The following is a 13,044-nucleotide window of genomic DNA, read 5'->3' on the forward strand; positions in this document are numbered from 1 at the left end:
TTTCCTGCATGAAGTCAAGAACACACACACTATCCACTACCGCCAGGCACTAGGCAGACACACTCAGGGCCAGGTCCCCTTTCTGGTCACAATGTGACTTACATTCTGCCAAGCAGACTCACCACAGTGAGACTCAGATGCAGATGTGAGCCCCACAAGATGCTCTTTTTCATGGGGCAGTTGTTTTCTTAAAAACATGAAGGTGGGTGTTAATGTAAAAAAACATTCAAACCGCAAAGAATTTTTATGAGTTTATTTGAGCCAAACTGTCAACAACTGCCAGGAAGCAATATCTCAATGGATTGGGATAGTGCTTTGGAGAATGGCATTCTTACTTCTATTTTTATACATTGAAATCAAAGGAGGGACATAGGTGAGTCACATGAAATCCACTGGTGATAGATTAGAGATGGGGAGAAAGCAAAGCGGGTGGGTTGGGGGGTAGGTGGGAGGTGGAAACCTCTGGGATTGGATAAGAAGTAAAATGATAAGACACATACTTAGATGGTTACAGGAACAATTAATGTGATAACAATGAAGGAATTTGGGGTATCTGTCCCAGAGACCAGACACATTAGCTTATGACCCAAGGGATCTGGAAAAAGGGAATTACAAGTTATGCAGACATTTCAAGATATATTATTGTAGATTTTAAAAGACAGATACACTTAAGGTAAAGGTTGACTTTGTCAGTGAAGATACCGGCTTAGGTCATAACTACCCACCATAACCGATTTTAGTTAAACTTTAATTTCAGACCATCCTCTGTGGTTACTGGAGGTCACTGAGTTTGCAAGACTGCCATGCAGGCCTTCCCTGAACTTGCCAAGTTAGCATGTGGCCCCTTACACAGGAGAGTCAGTTTCTCAGACCTGACATTTATGGCATTTATGGAATGTGATATGGAGGCCACATGGCAGGGCCTGTGGTATTTCCTCTGAAGAAGCCTTTATTGAATGTGTTGCATTGTTTCTTACTGAATAGCTATATAATCAGGCTCCCTCCCCATCTTCAGAAATAACTCTCACCTATAAGATCAAATACTCTCGTCAAGTCCCCGAAAATGGTGAAAGAACAACAAATCATATTGGGAAAATCGTTTATTCGCACAGAAAAGCATTAAGTTGGAACCTTAAGCCATATATAAAAATTAACTCAAAATATATTAAAGATCTAAATGTAACACTGAAAACTATAAAACTCCTAGAAGAAAATTTAGGGAAAAGCTTCATGACATTGAATTTGACAATGATATTAGATATGACACCAACAGTACAGGAAACCAAAGCAAAAATCCTACCTAATAAAAGAGTAATATGCAAATTAACCATCACTCTGCTACACCAACAAGCCACTCCCTACAGCCAATCAGAACAAGTATGCAAATTCACCCAAACAAGATGGCTACAGCCAGAGAGAGCAGGAGGGAAGGTTGGGTTTCCCGGGCAACAGAGGAAGTCAAGTTTTCCCCCTGCCCTTGCCAGCCTAAGCCTCCACACAAGGCTACAAAGTTTCAATTATAGAAAGTAAGAAAATCCAAACAGAAATGGTGGCAGCCATGGAGCAGGCAGGAGGATTGGCTCCACTCCAGGCTACAAAGTTTCAATTTTAGAAGGTAAATAAATCCCAGACACCAGGGCTTCCACTTGGGTCTCCAGGGGTGTGTCTGGCCTACAAACCACCACAGGCCCCTCAATCAGGCCGCCCCATGCCTCAAGACACATTTGGTTGTGCCCTAAGGAGTCTGGAAAAAGGTTATATTCCACCCTGATCCAGGACACCCTTCAAGGCAAATCAGCTAACCCCCACCTGTGCACCAAGTCTCTATCCTATCTAAAAAAAAAAAAAAAAATGATATGCAGATTGACCATCACTCCAACACACAAATGGCTGCCTCCATGTGGTCAAAGATCCTGCCCCCATGTGGACACAAGATGGCCACCACAAGATGGCTAGCAGGGGAGGGCAGTTGGGAAGCACTATTCCTGCAAGGGAAGGCAGTTGACATGCACATTACAGAAGGCAGTTGCATATTACAGAAGGCAGTTGGGGGCATCAATCCTGCAGAGGAGGGCAGTTAGGGGTGACCAGGCTGGCAGAGGAGGAAGTTGGGGGGAAATAGGCTAGCAGGGGAGCAGATAGACATCAATCAGGCTGGCATGGGAGTGGTTAGGGGGTGATCAGGCTGGCAGGCAGAAGTGGTTAGGGGCAATCAGGAAGGCAGGCAGGTGAGCAGTTGGTAACCAGCAGTCCTGGATTGTGAGAGAGATCCCAGATTGGAGAGGGTGCAGGCTGGGCTGAGAAACCTCCTCTCTCCCACCCCCATGCACAAATTTTGTGCACCAGGCCTCTAGTAGACAAATAAGACCAGATCAAATTTTAAAATTTCTGTGCATCAGATGAAACTATCAACAGAATCAAAAGGCAACTCACAAAATGAGAGAAAATATTTAAAAATTACACATCTGATACATAGAATAAAGAATTTCTAAAATTCAAAAAACCTAGTTTAAAAAAAGTCAAAGGACTTGAATAGATATTTCTCCAAAGAAAATATACATATGAAAAGGTGCTCAATATCCTTAATTATTACAGAAATGAAAATCAAACATCACCTTACACCTATTAGGATAGCCACTGTCTTTAAGTAAAATAATAACAAATATTTGTAAGGATATGGAGTAATTAGAACTGTTGTGAAATGTAAGTAGGAATGAAAAATGGTACAGCTGCTATAGAAACCTGCATGATAGCTCATCAAAAAATTTAAAGAGTCATGACAGATACCTCTCACAGACACCAAAGGGCCCTGAGTCAGAGGGAGAGAGCTGTCCCCAACATCCATACTTGTCATCTCTTAAAAGTGAATTTATATGAGAAAACTCCAGGTTGTTGCATTGTGATAAAGTAAATTTATTTATTTTTCTATGTATTTTTATTGATTTCAGAGAGAAAGGGAGAGATAGAAACATTAATGATGAGAGAGAATCCTTGATTGGCTCCCTCCTGCATGCCCCCTACTGAGGATTGAGACCACAAACTGTGCATGTGCACTTGACCAGAATTAAACCTGGACCCTTCACTGTGTGGGCAGAAGCTCTATACACTGAGTCAACCAGCTAGAGCAAGACACTTTATTAAACCATGCACATTAATTAAAGAAGTAAGGCAGAGAAATGATGTGATATTTATCTTTCTCCAACTGGCTTATTTCTCTTAGCATAATGCTCTCCAGTTCCATCCATGCTGTTACAAATGGTAAGAGTTCCTACTTTTTTATAGCAGTGTAGTATTCCATTGTGAAGATGTACCACCTTTTTTTAATCCACTCATCTGCTGATGGGCATTTAAACTGTTTCCAAACTTTAGTTATTGAAAATTGTGCTGCAATGAGCATAGCAGGGCATATATCCTTTCTGATTGGTGTTTCTTTTTCCTTGGGATATATTCCTAGAAATGAAATGATTGGGTCAAATGGGAGTTGATTTTTTTTATTTTTTGAGGAAACTCCATACTGTTGGCCAAGGTGTTAGCACCAGTCTGCATTCCCACCAGCAGTGCATCAGGGTTCCTTTTTCTCAGCATCCTTGCCAACACTTGCCGTTTGTTGATTTGTTGATGATAGTCATTCTGGCAGGAGACATATGTAATTGCTATTTTGATTTGCATCTCTTGGATAATTAGTGACTTTGACCATGTCTTCATATGTCTCTTGGCCTTCTTTATGTCCTCTGACTTTCCTTTTCACACTGACTCATCATTTGAGGAAATCCCAAATCAATCATCAGGGCCTTGTGACTCAATGAACTGCTATGTGTTAAGTCTGATCAAATAATTGAATTGATACCTGCTATCCTGGGAACTGACCTTCAGGCCACTTCACAATGGATATTCCACTTGCTAAGACCATTATCTCTTCCCTCTGTGCTGTCCCAGAATCTGGACCTGCCCAGAGAATTCTGCACCTGAAAAAAAGCCTTCCTAGAGTCCTTTAAAAACCTCTGACTTCTATCTTTGGGTGCTGGCACCATTTGGGGGCTCAGCCCCTCTGGTATCCAGATGACCTAATTTATATAACCTACCTAATAAAAAAGTAATATGCAAATTGATCATCACTTCAACACACAAGATGGCTACCCCGATGTGGACACAAGATGGTTGCATCTTGGGGAGCAGTTAGACATCAATCAAGCTGGCATGGGAGTGGTTAGGGGGTGATCAGGCTGGCAGGCAGAAGTGGTTAGGGGCAATCAGGAAGACAGGCAAGTGAGCAGTTGAAAGCCAGCAATCCTGGATTGTGAGAGGGATGTCCAACTGCCTGTTTAGGCCCAATCCAGGTAGGTTTGGGCCTAAACGGGCAGTCAGATATCCCTCAAGGGGTCCCAGATTAGAGAGGGTGCAGGCTGGGCTGAGGGAAACCACCGCCATGTGCAAAAATTTCATGCACCAGTTCTCTAGTATAAATATAAAATCCTAAGCAACCATTACCACCAGTCACTAAAATGTGCACTGAGCACGAGGGAGCAGAGGCTCAATGCAGGAGCTGTCCCCTGGTGATCAGTGTACTCCATAGCCAACTTCCCGTGTCTGGCCAACCTCCTACAGTTCCTCCCTCAGGCCGGTAGACCTTCATCGGCCCAGATCAGGACTGGGCAAAACAAACCCAATCAGCCCTGATTGCCATCCAGGCTGAGGAACCCACCCATGCATGAATGCATGCATCAGGCCTATAGTAAATTCATAATTGTTTACCCCTTTTGGCCTCATGTGTTCCTTCTTCGGCGACCCTAACACTATAAACAAACTGCTAGCCCTGCCCACTATTGCTCAGTTGGTCAGGTGTTGTCCTGTCCAGCAAAAGGTTTCAGGTTCAATTCAAGGTCAGTACACTTGCTCAGGATGTGTACTTGGTCCCTGGTCTGGGGCATGTAAAAGGTTTTGCTTTATGTCAACGTTTCTTCCTCTCTCACTCTCTTCCCTTTTTCCTAAAAATAAAAAATAAGCAAACAAAAACATTAAAAATATTTAAATGGTATTTACTTGTGTGTAAAATGCAAATAATATTTACATTATATGCATGAGCTGAAGAATAAATTGAATTTAGTTAATAACACCTGTAAAGAGTTTAGAACCACAACAGGGATCCAGCACATGTGGGGTTTGGACCCACACACTGCACAGCAGAAGGAAGTGGCAAACCATTGCTGTGTTTTTCTATTCCTTCAACCCCTCTCTTCCTTTTTCATTTTACTGAGCTGAATAAAATTAAATTGAATGCTTTCATGCAAATACTCAAGAAGAAACTGACCACACATCAAAACAAGACCTGCTGATAACCATCGGTGACTAGAATGCACAGGTAGGAAATCAAATATCAGAATCAAGCATCATTGATAAATTTGGAGTTGGTGTCAGAAACAAAGTAGGAAAAGAGCTCGTGAAGTTCTGTAAGATCAAGCAGTTTTTCCATCACATAAACTTGCTTCACACAACCAAAAAGACAAGTGTCTACAAGGACATCAGCAGACAGCTGATATAGAAGGAAATGGAGTTTGTAATTGGAAGCAGAAGTTGTATTTCCTTTAAAAAATTACTCTTCTGGGTAAATTTTTAAACAAATATACAGTGGAATACTGAGACATTCTGTTATGCATGGTAGCAATCCTCATGGGTAAAAACTGCTGTTTAAGTTTAACCCTGCTGTTCTGGCTTCTGTACTTATTTGCTTGCTAAAATAATAGAAAAATTATTTTGATTTTCTGAACTTATATAAGTTATCCCATTTTATTGAATACTCCATTGATTGTGGTTTGAATATTCCATTGATTGCGATCTTACTGATCTTTTGAAACACATTCCTCTGCACCTAGAGACCAGGACAGCACAATTGCTCTGAATTGCCTCAATGGCTCCAGATAATGTATTTCGATTAACTCAGTGGTCCCAAGAAGCAAAACTATAATTAATCTTTGTAGATATCTCCCTTGCTCAATGTAGCTTCTGTAACTGCTTTTTGCTAACCAGGTTCCTCATTCCAAACCTAAAGATGTAATCGATACCTTTGTGATATTTGCCTATATAAGCATGATGTTTCCACCATTTTGGGACTATGAGATTTGGAGCCATAACTCCTTCTCAGTCACTGGGTTATTGATTAAATAACTCATTAATTTGAGTATTTACTCACGGGGTACATCACAACATTTGGAGGCTCCAGCCAGATCCAGCCACTAGCAGGCGCTGTTTCTGACACCAAGGGAGGCCTATCTTCCCTGGGCTGGTTGTGCAAACCTGGGGATCTCTAGGTGGTGCGCAATTTGAGGTGTTCCAGGGCCCCAGAGAACTTCCATTCAGATCCAGCAGGTGAACAGGAAATGTTGGCCCGTCCCTAAAAATATTTTCCTGGAAACTCTCCACAAGGTAAGTTTTGGTTCTTGGGATCGGTCATTTGGGGATTAGGAGAAGAGCTGGATGCAGCTGAAACTTCCCCAACCTTAAAGTGCCCTGAGATGTCAGAGGTCAATTTTGGTTTTTGGTTTTTTGTCTGTGGGCCCTGTGTCTTGTGTGTCATTTTCACTATTTTGCTCAAAGTCTCTTGGAAGACATTTCATGGTTCTATCCAGCCTTTTTAACTATCTAAGGATTAGATGAATGGATTACTGATCTAGCTTATCAAGGATCTTTAAGGAACTTCACACCAGATAAGGTGACTCTATATTCTTTCCTCCTAATCTGTATATTGCCTCTTCCTGACTAAAAATCCCATTTCCCATGTTAACTTGGACTTCTCCTCACAGCCCCAGGCAGGCAAAGCAGTGGTTTTAATTTTTTCTTTCTCTCCTCTCTGAGCACTCACCACACACTCACCAGCAAACTGCAAACCCCTCCCCTCCCTCTGGATATAACCTCTCCTATGGCCACCTCTCCTGCCTGCCTGCCATTAGGAGAGGAGGACCATTTTGGGAGAAGGACCCAGCTCTAAGAAGAGCCCCTTGGGTAACATGCTGAAGAATTTAAGGAAGAGTTTGTGGATGGGGCTGACAATGGTGTTAAGCTTTATTCAGTGGGAAGACTCAGAACACTGTGTGAGTCAGAATGGCCTGCTTTTGGTGTGTACTGGCTCTTTTGATCCCCAGTTGATTCGGGTAACCTGGAATGCCGTTACTGGGGATGAAGGGCACCCTGGCCAGTTCCATACATAGATCAGTGGCTGGCCTAGTCCAGAATCCCCCATCCTGGTTTAAGAATTGTGCCTTGCAAGTAGGGGCCCAAGTCTTAGTAGTAGGACCTAAGCCTCCAGTTTTTCCTCTACCAAAGTGCCATGCCAGAGCCAAAAGAGGACACTTCCCTTTCACCGCCCCACACCGAGACCAGCTGAGCTTAGAGGGAACAGTCTCCTCTGCCATCTTGGCCTTGAGAGAAGTGTCTTGCCGGGGGGGGGGAGGAATGGGAAGGCATCCCTTTATGGTTATGTCCCGTTCTCCAGGAGCACCTCTATAATCAGAAGTCACGAAACCCCCAGGTCTCTGAGAAGCCTCGGGCTTTAATTGATCTGCTTGAAACTGTTTTCCTTACCCACCAGCCAACCTGGGAGGATTGTCAGCAACTCCTGGCTACCCTCTTTACCTCAGAGGAACAAGACCAGACGCATTCAAAAGCCTGGAAGGCTGTTGTAGGGTCGGGTCGCTTGAGGAAAACCTGGACCAGATTGAGGAAGCATTTCCTTCCCTTTGCCCCTAAGAGGACCCCAATACCAATAGGGGCAAGGACTTCATTGGACAATTTTCACCACATTCTTCTAGGAAGCTTAACAGGAGCAGCCAAAAAAACCACAAATCTATCTAAAGTCAGTGAAGTTGTCCAGGGCCACAGGAGTCACCTGCAGCTTTTCTGGGCCGTTTATGCGAGGCTTATCTAGTCTATACTCCCATTGACCCAGAGGCTCTGCAGAACCTGAGAGCGATCAATGTGGCCTTGCAACACAGTCAGCCCCAGATATCAGAAATAAACTTCAAAAACTGGAAGGACTTGAAGGAATGAATAGGTCACAGTTAGTAGAAGTAGCCCAGAAGGTCTTTAACCATAGACACATCCTGAAGGAGAAGCAGAACAAGAGAATGGCAGAGGCAGTGGTAGCTGTGCTGCGAGAGACAGGCCTCAAGGCTGTGGGCTCTAAGCTGCTGTTGTTATCCTTGGCCTGCTGTCTCTCCCTCGGTGCAACTTCCTCCTGTTGAACCAGAGAGGGTGACCACATGTTGTTCCATGAAGTGAGACTGGGGCCACGTTCTCTTTTTAGGACTTACTAGTCCACTTGAGCCAAATGTCCTCTGCTGGCCTGTCATGAACTAGGTAAGAAATCCTGCACAGTCTATGTACTCTCCCATTTGCATAGCTTTCAGAAATTCCTTTTATGGTTGTGGAGTCACTGCTTTTTACTCAGTGCTTTCAGTTTCACATTACTCTAAAGCTTTTATGTCTAATTAAGTACTTTAGGACGTCAAGACAGCCACATCACATCGGAGTTTAAATAAAAGCCCAACCATCCAGTGAGAGGCAGAGAAGTAACAAACCATCCTACACTGAGGGGGAAAAACAGGTAAGAACTTTATTTTCTCATCAAAGCAGCTTTCTCTCCACCTCCAAAGGAACTGTTCTCTGAGAATGAAGTCCAGGATAAGGCTGGGGCAAGGTGGGAAAGATTTACAAGGGTCAGTTCATTTTTCAAAGAACGATGAACATGAAGGTAGATGGCAGTGGAGCCTGCGTGTGACAGACGGTGAGGTGCAGTCCCAGTGCATCCCTAAGTATCAAAACTGTGCATGGAGGAATTACACAACAGCAGACATGGGGCTACATTCAGAGTTTAAAATGCATTACAATTGTTTTCCTTCTTGCCAACATTGTGTTGGCTGCAGACACAGTTAATTTCAGTAATTGTGCTTACTTTAGGTCTCTGAGTTTGCAAGACTGCCATGTAGGCCTCCCGTATCCTTGTCTTCCATGGAATATGCTCAATTCTGATCTGACTGCAGCTGACATACTGAAATGGCTACAGATGTTTTATTTTCATGAGAAAGAGCAATGAAAATGAGATGCAGTGTAAACAGCCACCTGACACTGTTAAAAAGAAGAAAGAAAAACCTGAAACTCAGACTGAAAGATGAAGTTTCACAAAAACACCATACATTTTAGACATATAGATAAGCTTTCTATCAAAGAGGATTACTCATTGAAAAGTAACTCAGGTTCTGGTTGCCATTTGTGAGAGAGGATGGGGGCTGGATGAAAATGGGGAAGGAATTAAGAAATACAAATTGGTAGTTACAAAACAGTCACAGGGATGTAAAGCAGAGCCTAGGGAATATAGTCAATAATCTATATAATAAAAGCTATGCAATCATTGCAGCAGAATAATCAAAAAGACTGGTTGCTATGATGAGCACTGCCCACCAGGGAGCAGGGGCTCAATGCAGGAGCTGCCCCCTGGTGGTCAGTGTGCTCCCATAGCCAACCACTCACAGCTGATCAACTTCCTGCAACTCCTTCATTGGCCAACTGGCCGACCTCTGCAGTCCATCCCCCTCATCCAGACAACCTCCCAGGCTCCTCCCCCTGTCCAGCCAATCTCCCTCAGCTCCTTTTTCCCTGTCTGGTCGGCCCTTATCATCACTGATCAGGACTAGGTGAGATGCCTCAATGAGCCCCAATTGCCAACCAACCCCAGGGACCCCACCCGTGCACAAATTTGAGCATCAGGCCTCTAGTAATATAATAATTATGGATGCTGACATATAGGTTCTAGACCCCTAGAAGCCCATAGAAGGGATCTACTTTTTTACCTTTAATTTCTTCATTAATTAAGGAATTACATATGTGTCCTTATCCCTCCATTACCCCCCAATTATGCCCTCACCCGCCTGTTGTCTGTGTCCATTGGTTAGGCTTATATGCATGCATACAAGTGCTTTCCCCACCTGAAGGGATCTTTTTAAGGTATACAAATGTCTAACCACTAGGTAGAACACTGAAACTCCCATAATAGTGATTGTCAACTGTAAATGAAAAATAACAATCTTACCTAATAATAGACAAACATGTAAATTGACCATACTTCCTCTACACCAATCAGGAGTGATATGTAAACTAACCCCAAAAAGGCTGCCCCATTCCCAGTCTCTCAGGGCCTTTGGGCAGCGTGGGAAGGCAGGGATGGAGTGGACAGAGGCAGCTCCCAGAGCGTAAAGAGGTGGCTCTCTGAACAAAAAGAGGCGGCTCCAGGGCCTGAGCAGAAAGGGCCTGAACTAGGCTGGAAAGGCTGTGCCAGCAGCCAGGGAAAGGAAAGCCCATTCTAGCACGAAGCTTCATGTACCGGGCTTCTAGTTTTTTAATAAAATAAAACAAACAATAGCCCAGTTCACTTGACCCAATTTCTTAGGACCAACTTCTTTCTTATGGCTTACATGCAGAATTTGGCCCCACTACTTTACTAAAATGTTTGCTCTTAAAAGAACCTGGATTGTTAAAGCCAGCAGTTTGTTTACCTGGCCTCTCTGTGCTCTCAAGCAGTTTTGTTCTTGCTTTCTGAAAACTGCCTCTGAATTCCTTGGCTTGGCATGAACTTTACTCATCACCTACTTATCTGACAACCCTCTCTTTCTCTCCTTTCAGCTCTTCCTTTCACTCTCCTCCCCAGTTTATTTCCCTCCTGTGTTCTTCCTGCTTCTCCTTCTCCTCTACCAAACAAAAAACAAAAACCTATAAGTGTATGGCTGGAAATATATTTTCATAAAACAACCTAGGCTCTTCACAGACAAGAAAAAGTTAAAGGAGTTCATCACCACCAAACCAGGATTACATAAAATGCTGAAGGGTATTATTTAATTTAATTTAATGTTATTTAATTTTATTTTTATTATCATTTTTTAGAGAGGAAGAGAGAGGGATAGAGAGTTAGAAACATCGATGAGAGAGAATCATTGATCAGCTGCCTCCTGCACCACCCCTACTGGGGATGTGCCTGTAACCAATATACATACCCTTGACCGGAATCGAACACGGGATCTTTCAGTCCACAGGTCGACACTCTATCCACTGAGCCAAACTGGTTTACGTATGAAGGGTATTCTTTAAGAAGAGGAAGAAGAAGAAAAGGTAAAGGTAAAAATTATGAACAACAAAAAGACATCAAATACATGCCTACCAACAAGTGAATCTAAAAATCAAGGGATATAGAAAGGGAGTAGACTAACAATTCTCAGGGGGAAAGGGGTCTGAGGGGTATGGGAAGAGATTGGACAAAAATCTTAACACCTATGGATAAAGCAGTGGTGGGGGTAAGGGCATGGTGTGGGGTGGGTAATCAGGTGGAGGGGAGTTATGGGAGGGGGGGAGAGGAACACCTGTAATAATCTGAACAATAAAGATTTGTTAAGAAAGAAAAAAAAACCTAGGCTCTCCTGATCTTTTAAACCATATTTCATAGTCTTTTGTTCCCTTACACCACACACATGTATCCACAAACATGGTTTTTGGCAACGTTCAGAATTTGCAGCCTTGCAGTCTTACCCCCTCTTGCTTGTAGGCTAATTTTTTGTGAAGCTAATGAAGTTGAAGCATATATCCCCTTGCTTGCACAAGCCCATATCAAGGCTTTGGGCAGGTCCCTAGTCATCTTTTTCATACAGTCATACATTTTTATAAAATTAGCAAATGTAAGTTATATTGGTTCCAACTTCCAGAATAGCAGTATAAACAGTTCTGTGAAACCTGGCTTCTGCAAAATAAGCACAACTAGTAGAAAACATACACATTTCAAGCCTGTGAAAAATGTTCTGCCTGCTTTTGAACAGTAGTTAAGAGTGTAGACACTTAGATGAAGGGTTGATTGAACGATTGCGGTGGGGCATGTGCAGGAGGCAACCAATCCAAGTGTCTTTTTCACGTTGATGTTTCTCTGTCTCTGTCTCTGCCCCCTCCCTTCCACTCTTCCTAAAAATAAATGTAAACATATCCTCCAATGAGGATTAACAACAAAATCTCTGACAATTTGCCAAAGAGCATACATAAGATGAGAAAACGTTTATTCCCAAAAGTCTTTATTCATAGCAGAATTAATTAACAAATAAATATTAAATTTCTTACATATGGCCAGGATGTAAACTACTCTCTAAACCCTATTCTATTTTATATCTCATTTCTAGCAAATACATTTTTCATATATTTTTATTTATTTTAGAGAGAGGAAGGGAGACGGAAAGATGGAAACATCAATAATGAGAGCAAAACCTTAATTGTCTGCCTCCTACGCTGCCCCTACTGGGGATCAAGCCTGCAACCCAGGCATGTACCCTGACCAGCAATTGAACCCTGACCTCCTCGTTCATGGTCCCATGCTCAACCATTGAGCCACTAGTCGAGTTCTAATCTGAAATTTTTAATTAGAATCTAAAAAAAAATTTTTTTTCCTATGGTAAATTAAAAATTTTGTTCATAAAAGTGGTTAAATGTTAATGTCCTTGTCATAACAATATTTTTTAATGTATTCCTTCTATTGCACTTCTATAACTTTCTAAAATAATACAAATCTTCCCCTTATCCATCTCAGTGTTGATAGAACTTCTGGCCATGTTGGGGAATTTTATGACTATCTTCTGGATCAAAATAACCTGGTGAAAGTTCTTGATCTACTTAGAATGGAAGTTCTAATCCATCCAATCTCATTGCTTGCAGATAAGGTGACACCGTGGACATGGCCTCAGACATGCACATGCCAGGCCCCGTGTGCCTAATTGAGAATACTGACACACAACTAGTGGTTAACCCAGAAGCTTTGAAGATCCTGTCTGCCATTACACAGCCTGTGGTGGTGGTGGCCATTGTGGGTCCCTACCGCACAGGCAAATCCTACCTGATGAACAAGCTGGCTGGGCAGAAAAAAGGTGAGGGGCACCAGCTAAGCTCTGCCAGATCCCTTCTCTCTACCCACACTCCCAGCTTTGAGTTCAGTGTTATAGGAAGAGCGAGGTAGAGATGGGGAGGCATATT

General features: G+C 42.7%; 1 protein-coding gene across 3 annotated transcripts in view; it reads left to right on the forward strand.

The window, feature by feature from the left end:
* LOC311616656 (guanylate-binding protein 1-like) overlaps nt 1-13,044 on the forward strand; it is an 87,033-nt gene that overhangs the window by 47,718 nt on the left and 26,271 nt on the right. The window contains exons 1-3 of one of the 3 annotated variants that reach the window (XM_084872296.1): nt 8,551-8,596; nt 11,069-11,151; nt 12,730-12,938. The exons of 1 other annotated variant lie outside the window; for it this stretch is intronic. In XM_084872296.1, coding sequence (XP_084728422.1) covers nt 12,749-12,938 — 190 coding nt within the window. In that variant the 5' untranslated portion in view covers nt 8,551-8,596; nt 11,069-11,151; nt 12,730-12,748. Of the gene's footprint in view, nt 1-8,458; nt 8,597-11,068; nt 11,152-12,729; nt 12,939-13,044 lie in introns of those variants that run through there. One more of the 3 variants, XM_084872294.1, reaches the window with a different exon arrangement.

The sequence above is a fragment of the Pipistrellus hanaki genome (genome assembly GCF_964339955.1).
Source record: "Pipistrellus hanaki genome assembly, chromosome: 2".
Lineage (NCBI taxonomy): Eukaryota > Metazoa > Chordata > Mammalia > Chiroptera > Vespertilionidae > Pipistrellus > Pipistrellus hanaki.